Here is a 19,969-nt window from a genome sequence, read left to right on the forward strand (position 1 = left end):
AAATTTAAAAAAAACCTAAAATGCAGCTAACCTACAAAAAAACACACCTCCCCCTTCTAATCTATCCAATACATTAGAATCAAAAGTATGGAAACAAGTTAAGAGGTTTCTATGCTTTATTTTATTCCTTACTTTAAAACGAATGTCAAATTGTAGGCAGGATATAGTATATTTCAAGAGGAAACAGAGGTTGCTACAGCAAGGACTCCTGTAAAAACAGTTGGAAATTTACAAGCTTTTTTTCCTTTCTATTATTGAATTCATTTAAGTATTCCTTTTGCGAACCATGTCTTTGAAAGGGATGATGGTGCAGAACCACTACTTAAAAGCCAACAAAGGTATGCTTTTGATGGAATTTCTAGCTGTCCAAAGGTCCCAAGAAAAGAAACCTAAAAGAGAGAGAGGAAATCAGACAATATGTTTTTGAAACAACAACACAAAAAAACATGGTAATTAACTGTGTGCAATGTATATGAAGCAAGCATCCCTTTAAATTCTGAGATTTCTGCTAGGTTTAGAGAACAATAGCTGCTAACCAAGGTGGTTGAGGGAAAGGCATCCTAAGCGAAGTGGAAACTAGGTTAACAAGTGTACATTTCAGAAGACTACCAAGTGACTTCACTAAAGCCCATGTTAAAGTACGGCTAATCGGTGCTATGTGTGTGTGTTCTCTAATCCGATTTAAATTCAGATTATGACCCGTTATTTTGTTTTACAATCGATCAGCAGCTGTTAGGAGATGTGTGCGCAGGCGTGTGTGAAAATCTGTATGTGTGTGTGTGTGTGTGTGTGTGTGGTGTGTGTGGGGATATATGTAAAGATATCAAGATAGTCCCAGTTCTCCCCGAGAGTTCCTAGCTCCTCTCCTCGGAGTGTGTTTATTTTGGTGGCACTTTGCTTCTCTGTTTTGCAACCCGTGTAAGTGGGGTGGCGCTGAGCTGCAATTCTTCCTAAACTCATAAATCAAACGCTTTCTGTGAATGAGAATGTCATCAAAGAGATCAATTGCAGGAACACATGCACAAATAAAAATCCTCTTACGTATTTGCTGAGGCTGGGGATCCCCGTCTAAAACCATTAAGCTTGGAGGCGGTTAGTCATAATTCATTTTTATTGCTCTGTTAAAACAACAGCTTGGCTAAGCTTCAGGTGCAGAAGGGAATCCCGGCCCTTCCCGGCCCTTTTCGTCTCTCTCTCCCCCTTTCTCTCCCTACCCACCCACACCTTTTCTTTTTTCCTTGTGTTTTGCTTTGCCTGGATTGAAGTCCGCTCTCTCTTGACATGGAATTCCATCCAGGGAGTACATTCTGCAACATTTTCTTTTACAGGCAAGGCAACCCCTCCCGGAGCATCTCCCGGAGCATCTAGCTCCAAGAACAAAAGAACCCTTCGATACAAACCTTGCCTCCCACACCATTAAGTATGTTCCCCTTAGACAGCAGAACTATGCCTAAATATATAGAGTCCCACACGAAAATAATAACAACAATGGCGGTGGGATGGGGGAATGATTCTTTCGGAATTCCAAAGTCTGGGGAGGTCATGGTATGGAGAAAAATTCTAGCCCTCAGTGAAATGAAACAGGCCAGTGGACCGGCGATGTTTCAGAACAACGAGATGAACCGATACAACAAAGGCGGATGTGGGTTGAAGGCTGAGGGGTGTGGGGGACGGGAGCAAGCCTCGGATGGGAAAAGGGGGAATATTGCTGAGGGTTTCTCTGGGTCTGTGTTGGCGTGTTAAGAGATCAGACTTGGTTGGGAACTTTGGTTGATTTGCCACACGAAGAGGCCAACACCCCCTTCCTCTCGTCCTCCGCCCCCCCCCCCCAGCGTGTCCCCCTTCTGCATTCTGGCAAGCGAGGTATTGCTTCGGCTTCAGAATGCAAAGCACTAGGCCTGAGACAATATAACAAAAGGGAAAGGAGTCCTTCAGAACAATGGCGGAGAAATGGGGGAAAGTGGTTAAGGGAGGAAGGAAGAGGAGGCATGCGGGGGAGGGAATGTTTGCTGGGGAGGGGGAGGCCTGAAGGACTAGAGAGATTTAGATAGATTTCAGGCCAGTGATAGACCCCAAATAAAATGATCACCTATTCTGGTTGGTATAAGGAACAAGGCCTACTTTAACACAGGATTTATAGAATTGCCTTTGGCAGCCATCATTTTTACATCAAACGTTACTATTTACCTACATCCACAGATACATTTTCTTTAGTTTTAGCATGAAATCATACCACCTGTAATGATTTGGCTACAAACGGCATTAATATCAATGTCCTTCCAAATAGCCGTGATTGGGCTCTGTATAACTGTGGGTGCCATTGAGAACCATGGTAATAAATGTGGCCATTGATAAATTGCCTACTCTCCCACCTCCTCTCAGTAAACTGAAGGATGTAGAGAGATGGCTTGTCTTCTTTTTCCTTTTCAAAATGATAGAGAACCCTATCTTTTAAATTAAAGTGAATACAGGGTGTCTTTTTAAACAGGAGTGAATGCAGGGCATCTATCCCAGCCAAAGAGAAATATTTTAAAACTGGAGCATAGTTTTACCCAAGAAATGCCAGAGACGTTCTTCTAATTAGTACGCATTAGACTGCAAGTTTCGCTGCCGGATCCAACGCATGTTCACCTTCGTGAACAAGTTAGTCTGGCTCTTGCCTTTGGAGGACCAAAATGGCTCAGCTAAATCAGTGAATGGCATATCTGGGTAGGCCGCTGCCTTTTAGGAATGAAAACAGTGTTCCAGTTAATTGGGACTAGTGGAATATGATGGTGTGCGTGTGCACACACACACATTCACACGCAGATAGAGAAACACAGGAACAACCATCCATTAATGCAATAATGCTAACTTGATCATGATTTAGGATAATTTCAACTTTCTCCTAAGAATGCACGAAGTTGTGCAGGAAGAAAGAGCAAGTGGTTGCGATTTCCGGCTTCCTTAAAGCAAAGTTCACATCCCTCCTAGTTATTTCTCTGTGCCTGCTCAGTTCTGGCTTCTGAGCAGTTCATCCTCCTCGTCCGCCTCCTCTCCTCTGAGTAGACGAAACCTCTGTGGGAGCCCCGACCCAAATGCCAACTTTCCCCTTGTGTCTGTTCTCAGTCCATTGAAAGTTGGGTGTCTCTCCCTTTCCCTGAAGGGAAGAAAGGGGTTTATATCCCTGGAAAGGAGGGATCCTGAGAAGAAAGGACTAGGAATGATCACAAGGGGAACAACAGAGCAGGCCGCTTCCCACGCCGCAGGGCCATTTGTTTCCCTCAGTGCTCTACCCCCTCGGAAGCAGTGCAGCGCTTTCGCACCCCCCACCGCACCCCGCCCCACCCCGTCCTCGCCCCTTTCTCAGTCTCCTCCCACTAACTGCTGAGCATGTCATCCGGGGCTGGCATTTTAAAGCAGAGCATCCCTCTAGATCTCATGTTTTTGGGCAGTGTGTGGGTATCAATAGGAGTGGGGGTGGGAGGGAGGGAAGAGAAGGAAGATGAGGTAGGCAACGGTTGTGCCTGAGACGGGAAGAGGGAGGGAGATACAGGGAGACAGAAAAAATGGGGGAATGAGGGGAGAAGGAGGAGGAGGGAGCCAGGGAGTTTGCACAGGCGCGCTGATAGCTCAGAGCTTGAGACCGCTTCCTTGGCAACCTTTGTAGGCTCTTCCTCCCCTAACCGCACTGAACAACATCTGATCGGCTGGAAAGTCCAGTTCCCAATCGCCAGGCTGAGCCGCCTCTCTCGCAGCCCAGACCCTTGGCTCCCCCATCCCGCCGCCCTTCGCCGTCCCCCCCCCCTCCCGCTTTGTTGCTATTCCTGGGCATGATGAAGCCAACCAACCAACCACCCTGCCTGCTTGCCCGCTCGCTCGCCTGCAGCAGCAGCAGCAGCACCAACAACAACGGCGGCGGCGGCGGCAAACAATGGCGCTGCTTTGACAGGGCAAACGCCTCATTTCCATGCAAATAACCGCGGGAGGCTGGACCAAGCGCCTTTTAACTCTTGCCGGTGCGCGCGCCGGGCTCTCCTGAGGACTCTCAGCGGCGGGCATGAAGAGCACCGTTCCCCGCCTCTCCATGCACCAAATCTTCCACTCCAACCCCCACGCCGCCACTCTGGACCTGCCTCCTCCTCGCCTCCCCACTCCCAGGGATCCGAACCAGGATGGTCCAGCTGGTTTAAGGCAACCTGGGCGGAGAAGGGGGAGAAGCCAACCCCCCCCCCCCCCAGCAAGCGCCTACGTGTTCTTGCAGCCACGCCAACCCCGTCTCTTAGGCCAGAGGGATTCGGCTCTTCGGCCTAGAGCCCCGTGCGGCTGGCCAAGTCGTCCCTTGGGCGCGCCGTGCCTTGGCTTACCTGCTCAGCCGGGCTCTTCGTCCGGAAATCCACGCAGGAGCAGCCCCCTCCGGCGGCTGATCTGTGCCGGCTGCTGCTGCTGCTGCTGCTGCTTCAGGCTGAGCGCCTGGGCGCGCACTGCCTCTCTGGCCCGGCTCTCCAAGCCCAGCGCACTGACGGGGGACGGGGAGGGGAGGAGGAGGAGAAAGGGGGGAGACGGGGGGAGGTGGTAGTGCTGGTGGTGGCTGCGCGTCACCTTGATGGAGGAGCGCTCGGAATTTAAATGCCACAGCCAGGGTGATCCATCACCAGGAAGGAACAGGGCAACTTTGGCAGGAGGCGCAGCCATTGGCTGCCGCCCTTACGTGGCCGCCGTCTCACTGTACATTCATATCATTTTTCTTCTGGCCCCCATGGAGGAAGTGAGAAAGTTGGCACGGTCACCCAGGACTCCGAAGAGCCGGTCAATCGGTGATAGATGGACACGGCGAGGATGAATTCCTTCCTCGATTATCCGCCCATCCTCAACGGCGAGTCCTCCACTTGCTCCTCCCGTGCCTACCACCACCACCACCACCATCACCACCACCACGCCGACCATGGGATTACAAGCACCTTCCAGTCGTGCGCGGTCAGTGCCAACAGCTGCAACGGGGACGACCGCTTCCTGGTGGGCAGGGGGGTCCCGATAAGCCCCCATCCCCACCACCAGACTGGAACCGCCTACCAGCACCATCCCAACCTGGGGATGTCCTACTCGCACCCCACTTATGGGGCACAGAACTTCAGCACAGGGGGCTACAGCCACTACCCACTCAGCCAAGAGGCAGAGATTAATGGGGGCTACCCCCAGTGCGCCCCTGCCCTCTACTCTGGCGGAAACGTCTCGTCGTCCATGGTCCAGCACCCTCAGGGTTATGCTGGGGGCACAGCCAGCTCTGCTCAATATATCCACCCCTCTTATGGAGAAGAGCAGCAGAACTTAACCCTAACCAGTTACAGTCACCCCTTGTCGCCTCTCCACTCGAACCACCAGGAAAACTGTGGCTCCCCTTCTTCGGAGACCTCACCTCCAGCCCAGACTTTCGACTGGATGAAAGTGAAGAGAAATCCTCCGAAAACAGGTGAGTCACCTGCCTGATCAATCACACTGAACTTTGAAAAGTTTAGAGGCGAAGCTTTTCGTCCTTTTCAGAGGTTGTTTGTTTGTGTTTGTTTGTGTTTTGTTTTGTTTAAGGACTTTCAGGTAGACACTTGGCTATCCCAGGTATTGGGGGTGGGGGGAGGTAGATGTGGTTGGGATCCTGAAGCCAAACCGTTCTCCTAGAGTGAAAAGATCATGCTGTGATTTAAATGCTCACTTCTGAAGGTGTGCCCCCTGCCCCCTTTACATTAACCATTCACCAGGTGTCCCTGCCAGCTACTTAAGTTGCTGGTTTTGGCACTGTGCTGCACTTATGCCAAGCAAACACACTTACTGGGAAGTTAGTCCATGCGAATTCAATGGGTCTGACTTCGGAATTAACTTGGTCCATAGCGTGGCTTTGACGTGAAGGGATGGTCGTCTGTTGTTGTTTTTACCTGGGCGCCCTTGCTATTGATTCGTGTCAACTACAAATCCTTGCTCCAGGTTAACGATTCATATGCGGCCTGTTGTTTGTTTGTTTGTTTGTTGTGTGTGCTTTTCAGGGAAAGCGGGCGAGTACGGTTATGTCGGCCAGCCCAACACGGTGCGGACCAACTTCACTACCAAACAGCTGACGGAACTGGAAAAAGAATTCCACTTCAACAAATACCTCACCAGGGCCCGCCGGGTGGAGATCGCGGCTTCCTTGCAGCTGAACGAGACCCAAGTGAAGATCTGGTTCCAGAACCGCCGGATGAAGCAGAAGAAGAGGGAGAAAGAAGGCTTGCTACCTATTTCTCCAGCCACTCCTACAGGGAGTGAAGAAAAAGCAGAGGAGTCCTCCGAAAAGTCCAGTCCATGCCCTTGTACTCCTTCCCCGGCCTCCTCTACCTCAGACACTCTTGCTACCTCGAATTGAACTACACACTGTTGCTCCTCCTTCAGTCCCCGCCCCAACTTACGCACAATCGAAGTGTAATTTTATTGTGTTTGAACTGCTTTTTTAAACGTGTCTGATCTCCCCTCCACCACCCTTCTCAATTTGGTTCCAGGTAGTTTATTTTTCCAACTGGCACCGGAAGAGGGAAACAATCCCACACTCCGTTCTGGAGTCCCTTTGATCTGGAAGCAAGTCTCTCTGATTAGAATGGAACTGTCTTCCAAATCCGTGGGTAGAATTCAGCAGGGTTCCTAAAACCCAGGGAAAGTAATGGGATGGGATGTAGTCGGGACTAATTTAAACCCCATCTATTTCAATGGGATCAAGGTCCAGCAAGCTTTGACTGGCCCACGGCCTTAAGAGGTTATACTGACCATACTGAGGGTATCCTTTATTCAACATCACTCTTTCTTCCTCAGCTCTAAGGATGAGAATTTACTTAATATCTCTTTTCATCTCTAAACTATTTATGGGAACAATCATACGGATTTGTTAGGCCAGAATACAGTTGCCCAAGGACATTTCTGTAGGTTTTCCTCCAAGCAGAGACACAAAAGTCCTACTCAATTCCACAAAGAGATGCACTATTGAAAGCGTTTACACAAGTTCTAAAATGTTCATCCTTTAATTTAATGTTTCTGTTTTTTCTTGTGTGTACGAGATGCGTTTGTTGGTTGTAAATACTTTGTCCAAGAGATTTATCTTTTTACGGATTTTCTAGAAATGTTTAGATAGATTATGAGCTTAAAACAGGGTGGTTACAGTCTCTAAACTTGATTCGATTTTATAGCGGAAAAAGTGGGGATGTTACGAACGAAAACTTGTTCAACTCAATCAGATACCTCAAAAATCATAGACTAGTTGTATTTCTTTGAACGAGCTACAAAAGAAAGTCAAAATTGCACTAGGTGATTTTTTTTTTAAATGAACCTTGCTTATTACTGTTTGCCCCCCATCCCTTTCTCGAAATCTGTGCTGTGTCATTCCCAAGCCAATATTACCATAAAAAAAATGGGAAGATCACACCTCCTCCCTCTTTTCACGTTTTCCCTTTCTTAGACTTGAAGTCTTTTCATCCAAACTTCCTGAATGTGACGAATGGCCAAACGAATGTATATTTTATGTAATTCGTGTAGAAAACTTTGCATGATGCACAAAGCTTTGATGTACTAAGTTAACTTAAACACTGAGTTCTATCAGTTGTCATTTGTGATCTAGTACTTTCTGGTTTTTTCTGTACAATCATTCAAGGCTCTGAGGTTCTGTGGGAATCGAGGATGGAATCCAGAGCAGAATTTTACGGGTCCTACAAATCTCTGTAATAAATATACTCATATCTCAGGCTCTTATTTGCTTCGGTATATTTTGGGAAGGAGGGGGCCCGTAGTTGACAGTGGCCCTGTTCAGTAGACTCCGTAAGTCACGGCTTTAACCCTGGTGAATAAGGCTTTTTGTCTTATTCACAGTGGTTAGAACCATTGTTTAAGGTGTTTTCTTAACAGGGCCCTTAAGATTTCAGCACTCTTTAGGTTTGCTAAAGTGACTTTGGAGTCAGCCAGCCAAACATTTCTCTCCAGCATTTGGTCTGCACAGAATTCCTTGACTGCAAAAGCCCCGAGTTTAGACGAAGTAGGACAATTAATCAATAGAAAGAGAGGGATTCTTGTTTATCTTCTGCTGTTAGAGAAGGAGGGTGAAGGAACTAGAGCTATTTTTGAATCACCGTTGCGGGAACTTCCTGGGTCAAGTGCTAACCTTTTCACCCCAACTGAATATTGACCTATGTGTAAACAGAGTCCCCTTCAAAAGCACAAGCTGTCTTCAGCCGGTCTTTCCTCACATCACAAGCCACCAGTTAAGAGAGTCACATTTCATTATCCGTGGGTATAAAGCTGTCCTAGTGACCCAGCGTCACTCCCTCCCTTCTAAATCGTCAGTGACATCTACAAGGCACAAAAGCACCGTAAAAGTTGAGGGTGGGGGAGAGAGAGGGGGAGGGAGAGGGAAAGAAAAAGGATCCAATTTGAGGAACATTTCCTATCCCAGGTGTGCAATCCAACATGTTTGTGCAACCCTAACCAATTTCCCCACGATTTGGAAAACAAGTTCTGGCAGGTGGGTGTCAGGTACTTCCTGAAAAGGCCTGCAAACAAGTCTATACTTTTTATTATTTATTTGTTTATTTGAAGGGAGGGGGATGGTGGGTATTTTTTTTAAGTGTTCTGGTAGGATTGTGTACAGACACGTTCTAGCCATGAGACACAATCTAAGCACCGAGGTTCTCCTCCGTATTTCATGCCAGCCAATTTGGAAGCGAGCTCTTTTTTTTGGGGGGGGGGGGGTTAGATGGGCTGGGGATTATAAACTCCTCCCTGCAAGATCTGCGAGCGACTTTTATACACTCTTTGCCGGGGCCATAAAGGAGGCGAAGTTGTTAGGAAGCTCTGCGGAGAGAGCAGGGGCGCGCGCGGGCTGCGTTTTCTCCAGCGAGGTGTCAAAGCAGACAAGCCTTGATTTGCAGGCGCATCGGCCATATCAAGGGAGGGAGGCGAGGCCCCTGCCAAAGCGCGCGGCTGCCTCGCAACTTCAAAGCGGGAGGAGTCCTGGCTTTCATTTCATCCTTCGGCTCGCCGCCCGTCTCCGCCTGCCCGGCCTTAGACTTTCTTCTTCTCCCTTTTGCTGATTAAGCTTGAAGCCAACAAAGCCAACCAGATGGCCTTCTCTCCCGGAGACTTTCAAGTGAGCCGAGTGGCATCAGCATGCCAATGGGGCTGAGGATCGGAATCTCTCCGAAAACTTGGCGCTGGCCAAATACGCAGGGACCATCTGACAGCTCCGAGGTTCCTCCCTGCTTGAGGGTGGAAAAGGGAGAACGATAACAAAAGACTGTCAAGAATAACGTCTTCTTTTTAAAAGCTAAATTCAGCAGCCCTAGAGGCAGCGTGTGGAGGCGTGGAGGGAAAAAAGATGATGTCCCGATGTGACCCTTTCCATTTCAGGAAGATGTCGTTTGGCCACCTTGTTCTAAAGATCACCCACCGAGGTGTTCTTGCAGAGTAAGCCCCTCGTCCCTGATCAAATATTTTTAGAGAGGTCATTCAGGAATAAATACCTCTCTTTCATGCGCTCCTGAAGGCACGTGTCCCCAATTCTTCCTAAATCATAAACCTTTCGATCCTGTGCACGTTTCCTTTGTCGAAATTAAGTCAATTACTCGAGAGTAAGTCCTATTGAACTCAATGGGATTTACTTCTCAGTAGGATTTCACTGGACGTCCCCTTTCCGGACACAGACATAGCAGGAACCACAATACCTCTTCAGTCATTTCACTTAGAATGGGGCAGGCTTGAATCCAATTAACTGTTGGAGAAAAATCTACCTTCACAAGGGCCTGACACTTGTTTTTTTCTAGTGATTTTAGTTTGGTTTGGTTTTATCCTGGACATTATTGATCAATAGGATGCTCAAGCTATTAAAACGATTCACATCTCGACCCAAAACCCTGTTTATTTCAGTAAAACCTACTTCCGAGGAAGAGATTTACAGTACGATCCTATAGGTGTCTAGTCAACGTAGGATCATGTCTGTTGCAGCACTAGAGTCGAGTATTAGTCTACTGACTCTTTAATTGACCAAGGTAACTATTAGACTCAAAACACTTCGTCTCTTGAAGATATATAAAAACATGGGTGTTCCTTTGGAGTAAATACAGGGAAACTACATTGTCTAAATGAAGATAGGTTAGCACATTATATGTGAGAATTGTCATGAACCCCGGAAGTCTCACTGCCTATTGTTCCTTTCAGAAGTCCACACAATTGAATTTCTGCAACGGAATGAATTAATCGAGTAATCGCAACTATGAATGAATGGATCAGATCCTTGAATCGATTAACCCCTCGAATTCCCGTTATTGATAATATAATTTGGGATACATTTCCTTCTCCCCTTCCCCGAAGTGTGTCAAGGGATATGGAGGGGTGGAAACTAATACAAATATTTTCTTTAAAAACATCATCAACAACAAAAACACCACCAGCACAAAATTGGGCTAGCTCTGCTGATTTTCATTCAGGTTCTTTACAAGGATGCATTTATTCCTCCCCAGACGTCACACGAAGTTTAGGCTCTTCCTTCAAGCACTAAGCTCGATTTTTTTTTTTTTTTTTAGTGTTCACCTTTAAAGTTTACTTTTGGAGGGTACATTGAGATACTGGGTGTTTTCCTCTGGGGCAATCAGATTGAAAGCGATCAATATTTACTCAGTCTGAAAAGGGTTGTTGAAAAGGCAGCTAACAACAAACTGCTTAGCTGCTCGCCCCTGTTTAATCTCAGGTTCACTGAAAGTTCAAGCAGAAATGAATTCAGTGATGGGTCACTTTAGAATGAGTCCCAATGGTTTTATCTCAGCTCTCTGCTAAAGGCAACAATTATTTACACACACACACTTCTCAAAGAAGGCTTTTGCCTATTATTCTAATGCTATGATTGGGTTTTTTTTACTTAAAACTAAAATAATTTCCTTCAGCTGTTAAACGGAGATCTTGGTTGCTTGCCTTGCCTTCTCTCCTCTGTGTTCTGTTCGTGATTATCCTTAACGCGGGTTAAAATCAGTATCGCTTTAAAAAAAAACACAGGAGAGAAGGATATATAGATGATTTGCAACGAAAGCCTTTTTAATGTAAATAGAACAAACTGCAGGCATTCCACATTTCCAGGGAAACAAGTTCCCCAGGATGTTGCTTCTGGAGTAAACAGATTTTTTTTATTTTTAGGATCGAACTTTTTCAGTCCAATCTACAACCCAATGATTTTGAAGGACTTGGGTTCTTTCTTTCTTTCTTTCTTTCTTTCTTTCTTTCTTTCTTTCTTTCTTTCTTTCTTTCTTTCTTCCAAACCAATCCATCTTAGATCTTATTGCATCGAATTAACTGGTTGAGGACAGGCTGCTGACGCAGCATCGCTCAAGGAAAGAAGCGCTTGAGTCTGGCGTTCGCTGCCGTTCAGACGTTCCTTGAAAAAAGCCCACTGACTTTCTTCCAAGTGATAACGTCTACAACACGTTGCAGTGGGTATTTAATATCTCTCTGGGGAAAGTTCCAAAGAATCTTCTAATAATTCAGTGTGTGTGTGTGTGTGAGAGAGAGAGAGCGAGAGCGAGAGAGCGCCCTGGACAAGCAAACACGAGTTCTTTAACGTGCATTTGCACAATCCAGGTCCATTTTTTTTTTTTAAAAGTATGCCGACGGGGACTGCAGGACTTCACAAAAACCGAACATTTGAAGGTGCTGCACGTTGTGGCTAATTGCAACAACTCTCCAGAGGTCAAAGTTCACCTAATCACTGCATAAATGCATTCTTAATAGGAATTTATTAGCCTTTTTCTAGTGGTAGATCACGTTTGAGACAGAATCTAATTTTCATTAGCACATTGGATAGCAGGAATTATCATCCATAACCCCGGTCAGTTTGCATTTTCTTTTGAATTACTGGAGATATTTAATTGTTTTATTTTGCTCTTAAGTAGGAGTAATGCTGAAGCAGTCCAGGGAAGTTATACCTCTAGATAGATAGATTGGGTTTTTTTAAACGTGTGTTCCTAAGCATTCTTACTGTGGGAGTAAATTCCAAGCTAAAATGCTGATCCCACCCTTTCTGGGGTATCCGAGGGGTATCTGCTGAACTAATCTAACCTGAGCGTTTTCAGAATATATTGCTTTGGCAGTTGCGGGGTGAATGGGAGGGGGTCGAAGGGTGGCATTTATACAATCATCACGTATAAAACCGTTCAATGAAAATATGACAAGGGGTGGAATACCAATGCCTAAACGTTGCAGATGAGGAAAAAATAAAACACATGGGGAAATTAGAAATATAATTTAAAACAAAGTACACGCGCGACTAGATGAACGGGCTTGCATTTGGATACATCGTAAAATGCACGCAAGTGCTCCGTAACCTTCGCCTATTCTGCCTCCCACCCCTCCCCCAGCATTCCTGTGGTCTTCTTCAGGCATGCTCCGCGGCTGTCTTTCACGGTTGAAATTCCATATTTTATGGCTTTTGGATCATAAACTCTCCCAGGTCCTCTCAAGCTCAGGAATTCAAGGGGACAGCTTCGACTAAACCGATGGAGGCTGGATGCCAGTAGGAAAAAGGTTCAAAGTAGCGCGGCCCAAACACGGCTTTTTAAATTCATCCAAGTTGTCCCATTTGCCCTCGCGATTCCGAGAGAACCAGGGCAGTGTGTGTGTGTGTGCGTGTAAGACTTGCACTGGGCGATTGCAGGGTTCCCGGTCTTACGTGGATGCTATTTGGAAGAGCTGCGGGTGATCTCACCTTTTACCCTCTCCTTGCCTGTCAAACGCCCAGATTTTTCTAACCCCCCCCCCCCCCCCGGTCAGCATCTCTTTGATTCCACTGGGATTGGGATGGAAATCTGTTTGGGTTTGGTTATGGGATAATTAAAAAAAGAGAAGAGAGGCACTGATAGAACCAGATCCGATCATTAAAGGCTCTGAAAGAACGAGATCGGATCATTATGCCTCGGTCTGCAAAACATCCGAAAGATATTAAATCAATAGAAAAGCAGAAGAGTGCAGAGTGGGTGGGAGAGTAGAATCCCGGCTGCTAAAACTGGATAGGGAGGAGACCCAATAGAGCCTATAAGGTTTTGCTTGTGGGGCATCCTCAAGAAGCAGCCTTCGACCCACAACACGCACACACAACGCTGGAGCCCAGGCATTCGGCTTCCGGCCAATGTAGGTGCACGTAACTGAATGGAACGAAATCGGTTTAAATCCTGATAGCTCCCCATAATCCTCCAGCCGAGCAGCATGTCTTGAGGTTGAGGCTTCCTCTAAACATCTGTCCCCTCCATTAGCAATGGGTTTGCTTTAGCAATTTGTAGAGTCCCAGGCCTCTTCTTCCACATAAATGTGGAACTGAAATATGGAAATATGAAGTCTAAAGGTTTCCTGGGGGAAATGATGGAACATGTGGACGTAGATGTCTTCTTTAAAGAGTCTCCCCACACACACCTTCACCCGAAGGAATCTCATTGCAGGCAATATTTGCAAACTCCTTTAGTATTAAACCTGCAAGTTTTAGAAATATAACGAACATTTTTAGTCTCTCCAACCCCTTCCAGAATTGGAATAAAAATGTTAACTCATTACCTGACAGGACAGCATGCCACTAAAAAAAAGAGAGAGCTTGTTATTGTTGTGTGATGGAGGCTTTACTATTTGGAATCTGTCTCTACCTCTATTTCTTAATTCCCTTTTGCATGGCACTATTTGTGTTCAGCAGTGAAAGAGATGAAGAAATACAATGGTTTAAGATGCTGTTTTTTATTGGATCAACTTTGCTGTAGATCGAAAATTAAAAAGAAAGGCAGCTGAGTTAAGTAAACATTAGCACCTCTTTTTTCAATGATGCATAATCTCAGATATTATTTTTCTAATTTTTTTAAGTTAAGAGAAAAAGAAATCTCCCAAAATAATAATAATAATAATAATAATAATAATAATAATAATAATTCCTGAAAATAACACATAATACCCTGTCCCCCTTTACAAGTACATTGTAGAACGGAAGAGCAGGTTAAAAATAAAACATGAGTTGAATGCTCCGGGAACTGGGAAATCTAAAATGAGTCACTCTGGAAGGTATTCTTGGAGGCTGCTGCATTTAGGGGAGTCTCCTTTGTTGTTCTGTTTTTCAATTGTTGCACAAGCGAAGCAACTGTTCCCTTTCCACAGACCACACAGTCGCTTGGTTCTAACAGATGATCTCGTAGGCCAAGCAGTCCAGCTGCGTGGCCTACAGCTGATGCTTTTGAATGGGATGCAATCTATGGGGAAATTTGCCTTTGACTTCAACAGGATGTGGGTTGCACGCATCTTTAGTCCCATTGAAAGCAGCAGTATTAAATTCATGACGGATTATCTATAGAATTAACACCAGTGCTGAGATGAGTAGCCATGCACACCAGTAAACCGTATAAAGATGACGCACATGTCTCCTTTATGGAGGGCTGTCTGTAACCGGCCTCAAGGAGTTTGCTTCACATTCTATTAAAAATGAATTGAGATTATATGATGCACATGTCAAATATCTGAAAACCCTTTTTGTTTTATCTCCTTGAGCCCGAATGACTTGCATTCAACGATAGCAACTATAAGCTAGATTAGTCGCTCAAGCCAAAAGACAGCACCATTGAGTTCAATGGGATTTGCTCCCAGGTAAGTGCATATAGGATTGCAGCCTAAAAATAGTTCAACAAACAACTAACATTGATATCCAACTCAAGTCAATGGCAGAACTCCCTTGTAATAGCTGTAATTGGCAGGTACACAACCCCAATGTTTATTTAGCTCTTTCCCCATAAATTTCTCTTTGAGAAGATGAAGGGTTCTTTCCAATTCCACTAATCATTCCAAGTGTTTTACAGTGTTGACCATACAACAGCTTTGTGGGTTAACAGCGCTAATTTTATTCTCATTGTACATGTGTAGAATCAAGAGAGGTGTCTTGTTGAAGGCCACACAAGTTCTGTCAAATCTACAAATCCACTGGACCACATTGATTGTATCTGGTTCTGCAAATGGTGGACAACAAAAAGATGGAAAGGTGATCTCAACAGCAAACTACTCTCTTCTGTTTCAGTAATGGCAAAGGCTATGGTAGCCTTTGCAAAGAATTTTAAACCAGAAGAACTCAACTTTAAACCCATTTTTTTTTTGCAAATGAGGGCACATTGGTTTAAAAACTCACTTAGTCTGGGTTGCAAATTAAAAATGTTGGAGCGTAGTATAGATCAATTAAAAATGAATTGGCATTATGTGGTGCAAATGTCAAATATCTGAGCAGAAAATTTCCAGAGAGATAATTATTACGGGAGTGAGGGACCTGTGGCCCTCAGGATATTATTGGACCAACATCCATCATCCCTGACCACTGACCATGCTGGCTGATAGTTGAGTCCAACAATATGGAGGGCTGTAGGTTCCACCCCCTGATTTAAAAAGACAAATTTACTAAGGAAGGTAAAGAGGGATAGCTGCACAAACTGACAGACTATTGAACAGACAGAGAGGGAAGGGTATGGAATTGCAAAGGGATTTTATTTTTACACAACCGGTTTAACTGCTGGATCTACTCCTAGATGTTACTTTTGTATGGTTTGTACTTAATGTCTGATGTCAAATTATTGCTGCATCCCTGGGCTGTTTTTGAACAGTGTAAATGCAAGCAGCTCCTACAGTAAACTAGAACTACTTCTGTCCTCTTGGACTGAAATATTTTGTAGATTTCCCTTTCCCAAATGGTCAGCTTCCATACTCTTTCACTTCAACACAAGAGACAATAGAATAGCCACCACATTTCTTGTCAAGCTGGGGATAAAATAAGGGGGGAAACCATAATAGTTTACCCTGCATTGAAGAGTCAGACTGCACAGAAGTAATACATTAGTACTGAAATTAACATGGCAGTAGTAAGCAATTGCTAATTTATATGGTAGATGTGGATGCATCCTGTGCGTTGCATACACAAATATTCCCTACTCTTTTCCTGCTTCTCAGAATTTGGTTCTTGGAAATACTAGCAGGTCAATGAAGCATCTCACTTGATCACTCCTGATCTCATTTCTTGATTCAATTAATAAACTCATTACCCAAACTAGATACACTTGTCTTTGTCTCTTTCACCAATGCTTCAGCCAACAGTGCACTCTAGGGAAAAGGCGTTGGACTTGCCATCAGGATCTTGTAATTGGGTAACCCCTTCTGGGGTTCTTTGGTGACAGATGCTGGCATTTGCAGAGACTTCAGTAAACAGAGACTTGGACTGGACATTTTCATAGCCCCAGATGTTTTTCATCATTTCCCATCAAGCGAAGACCAAAGAAAGATGCATCTCTCCTCACTCACACTGTTCATCTTCCCTCGTCTTCAACCGTCTTCCAGCTCTGGTGGTGACATGAATTTAAGATCAGAGAAAACACAGGAGACCAGGTTCTTCTTCAGCTGGTTTCTAGCCATGTGGGGAAGTGCAGTACATTTATCTATAACATTACTTGGGGAAAACAGGCCAACTCTATCAAATAACACAGGGGAGAAGTCCCTGTACTTGTTGTGGGTTCAGGAAGGGCATACTGTATTTGAATGGGAGAGATATACAGTGCTAGGTTTCATTGCTTTATGATATATGAATGGATTAACTTTTTAAAAACTATTCTGATCTCTAGTTGAAACCACAAGTTTTTATCTAATTCATGTTGGGGGAGGGAGCACAATTATGTGTAGATATATTTCTGATACACAAATCTAGCATAATAACCATGAACTGACCTTTGAGTGTGAACAATATTTCTAGATATAAATATCTAGATATAGGTAGACTATGAATGAAATGAAAACAAAGCCTTATATATGTCAGAGCTTATGAATAGTGTATGCAATAAAAACTGGTACTAAACAGGAGGCAGGAGAATGTTCCAAAGTTATGCATTCATGAATTCATCGAGATAGTCTGAGGGCCTTGCTAGACCTACCTGTTAATCTGGTGGGGAGTAGGGGCAACGCCACGCTGCAACTAGTGCAGGCCGTCGCCCCAGTCTACACTGAGACGCGACGGGGTAAGGGAAAGCCATGTCGCGTCGGCCATTTTCTTTTCAACTTAAAGGGGCCATGTGTGCAGGAGTGCACCAATGATAAGGTAAGTCTTTTATTTTTTAAAAAAGGGTTCCCTGCTCCCCCCTGCCCCTGATTTCCCCCCAATGTCTGATGCCCCCTCGCCCGTCCGCCCCCCCCATCCGCCCATCCGCTCACCATGTCCGATGCCCCCTCCACCCCCCCTAGCCACGATCTCCCCACCCTGGCTCTGCTCTTCCCCCCCATCTCTCCTGCCAGGTCCGCTCTCCCCCCCAGCCCCCATCTCTCCCCTCTGCGATCCCCCCCCGCCCGATGTGCACAGCACTCCTATGGAGCGCTGCGGCCCGTCCACCGCTTTCCCCGGCTACTCGCACGTAAGTGCGGTAGCTGGGAAAAGCAGCGGAACGGTCCACACGCCCTTGGTCCCGGCCTCAGCCCGACCTGAGGCTGGAACCGCAGGGAAAACTGGGCTAAATGGGGTTTCACTTACCCCGTGCCCAGGGAGGTTTCACCCCTTCCTGACCCCGGGATCCCCTGTGCATCATCTGGATGCACAGGAGCGAGCCCGGGGCGAGCACTGGGCTAAACCTCCATCTAGCAAGGCCCTTTGGCTGCAATCCTATACCCACTTACCTGGGAGCAAGCCCCTTTTAACTCAATGGGACTGACTTCTGAGTAGACATGTGTTGGATTATGCTCTTAGTGTTCCAACTGCATGTTGAAGAGGATCCTGAATTAAGCCCTACAAGAGATTTAAGAACAGTGTGTGTGTGTGTGTGTGTGTGTGTTTACAGAATTATTCATATATTTATTGTTCATACTGTATATTTAATGTTGTGAACAGGTCCATCATATTTTTAAAAGGTTGAATGTATCTCCTTAAGTCAAAGCACATCATGTTCTACAAGATCAGCAACCAGCACATAGTAATGGTGATCCAGGATTGGCCTTAAAATTTGAGGACCTCAGGCAGGAAAATCACATTTTCCACAACAGCCAAAGGGCAGGACTTTCTCCTCTGATCACAACTTTGTTGCACATGTTCCTGCTGCTGAGGGAGAGAAGCAGTGGTGTACTAGAGGAAGCAGTGGAGGCTGGTGGCTCTGGTGTCAGTGGGGCAGCAAATCTGTTCTGGGTTTCAGTCAGAACCAGCCAATTTGTTTCAGAACCAGTCAGAGTGGAGCAATCTTGGATAGCTCCTTTGGAGTTCTGACTAGTTCTGACTGAAACCAGATTGAATTCACCTCCCCACTGAATCAGAGCCATCAGCCCTCACTGGGAAGGAGAATGCAGGGGAGCACAGTTCTAGCCCCCCTTTTTTTCAGAACAGGACTGATTATACCATCTGCCACAATACCAGATTTATTAATGGACTGTCGTGGCAATGAAAATGAGTTGATAACAAAGCTTTCAAGCGTTACTATTATTTGTGACAAGGAAGTCAGAGAAGGAGGAAAATAAACAGGCACTTGATATTTCTTTGCTCCCCCCCCCATTGAGTTCATGCTAGCAATTTATGTGGTAACACATATTTGCAGTATTGTTTGTATTTTTAATTAAAAGCTAAAGGTTGCATTTCAGCTGGTGGGAAAAACGTTTTGTTAAGTTGAATCTATGCAATCAGAGGTCATCACCACAGAGTTCAATAGAGTTTACTTCCAGGTAACTATGCACAGGATGGCAATCATGCTGTGTAAACTCCATTGTGAGGTTTTATTAGTAGTTTGTTTTATAGTAGCTTGTTCAGTTCAGATGCCTGTGCTTTTAAGGAGCAGGGCCTGCCCATGACATTTTTCTGCTCAAAAAAATAGTGGCCCCATCAAAGTGAAGATATGTATTAACTAAGGCTAGACAAGGTATTTTGGCACCTGAGACAGAAAATCCCTAAGTGTCTCTTTCCTCCCTGGCAGTACAGATACAATAGGTTAGTCCCAGAATTTGTCTGGGACAAATATGATTTTGGTGGGTCTACTCTAAGTAGGGCTAGGTCTGGATCTGACCCATTATGATTAAATATTGAAAATGACCAATTTGCTGCTCTTTCACCACACTCCAAATCAGCCATCTCGTTCTTCCTAATGGTAGGGCCAGATGGGCCAGTGAGTAGCAATAGCTCTTGGGCCTCCAAGGGCAAATCCTTGGTAAACCGTCTGTAGGGATGGGAATATCCTAGGGATTGCAGTGGCAGTGGCAGTGTCACATGGCTATTGGTAAAGGAGAAGAAGCAATGTGGCACCAAGCAGAGTGAATGGGGAGGGGTGTGTATCTTAGATTCCTGAACTCCAGGTCCTAGTGCAGGGGGACTGGTGGCTAATTTTAATATTGCGCTAGAATTCCAAAATACCAAAAGCTGGCCTTGGACTTATCTTTATGTTACACTGCTTCCATATATAGGTATCCTTTATTCTTGAAAGATTTTCTGATATTAGCAAAAGAGGTCTTCACTCCACAGAATTCTTGGGGGAGGGGCTCTCTGCCTCCAAATACAAGTGTTGGTTGTATGTATGCAAAAAATCAGTTTGTATTAGTACATAATTTTTGTGAACCACTCAGAGACCTTTGGCTATTGGGCGGAATAGAAATGTAATACATAAATGCAATGCAATGCAATTGGCAGTATCCAGCACTGCCAATCCACTACATAATTGACACAGATGTGGCATAAGTGACCTCTAGCACAATGGCAATAATTGCACTAGAGGTTGCTTACCCTAGTGCTAGGTCAATTGTGTAAGCCGAGTGGTACTTTCGGATCCTGCCCAACATGCATAGAGGACCCCTCAATCCTAAATATGTTTATTCAATATCTGTAGAATTTATTTTAAAGGAAATGTCTTCAAGATGTGGAAAAAGCAAAATGTTGTCTCATCTCTTTCAATAATGCACTGCCAAAACGTGGTTCTTCTCCTTAATACTAAAA

The 19,969-nt window shown here is 45.3% G+C and overlaps 1 protein-coding gene across 1 annotated transcript; it reads left to right on the forward strand.

The window, feature by feature from the left end:
* Positions 1 to 4,673: 4,673 nt before the first annotated feature.
* Positions 4,674 to 6,978, forward strand: HOXA1 (homeobox A1). The gene is made up of 2 exons (XM_063115924.1): positions 4,674 to 5,449; positions 6,015 to 6,978. The coding sequence occupies exons 1-2, from the start codon at positions 4,804 to 4,806 to the stop codon at positions 6,368 to 6,370; spliced, it is 1,002 nt and encodes a 333-aa protein (XP_062971994.1). The 5' UTR covers positions 4,674 to 4,803; the 3' UTR covers positions 6,371 to 6,978.
* Positions 6,979 to 19,969: the final 12,991 nt, after the last annotated feature.

The sequence above is a fragment of the Elgaria multicarinata genome, chromosome 1 (assembly GCF_023053635.1).
Source record: "Elgaria multicarinata webbii isolate HBS135686 ecotype San Diego chromosome 1, rElgMul1.1.pri, whole genome shotgun sequence".
In the NCBI taxonomy this organism is placed as follows: Eukaryota; Metazoa; Chordata; class Lepidosauria; order Squamata; family Anguidae; genus Elgaria; species Elgaria multicarinata.

What these genes read in the sequence shown, in the direction of transcription:
- HOXA1 (XM_063115924.1), top strand. Translation starts at nt 4,804, where the DNA reads ATGGACACGGCGAGGATGAATTCCTTCCTCGATTATCCGCCCATCCTC. An exon ending in GAGAAATCCTCCGAAAACAG is followed by an intron (nt 5,450 to 6,014) that starts GTGAGTCACCTG and finishes TGTGCTTTTCAG; the next exon opens with GGAAAGCGGGCGAGTACGGT.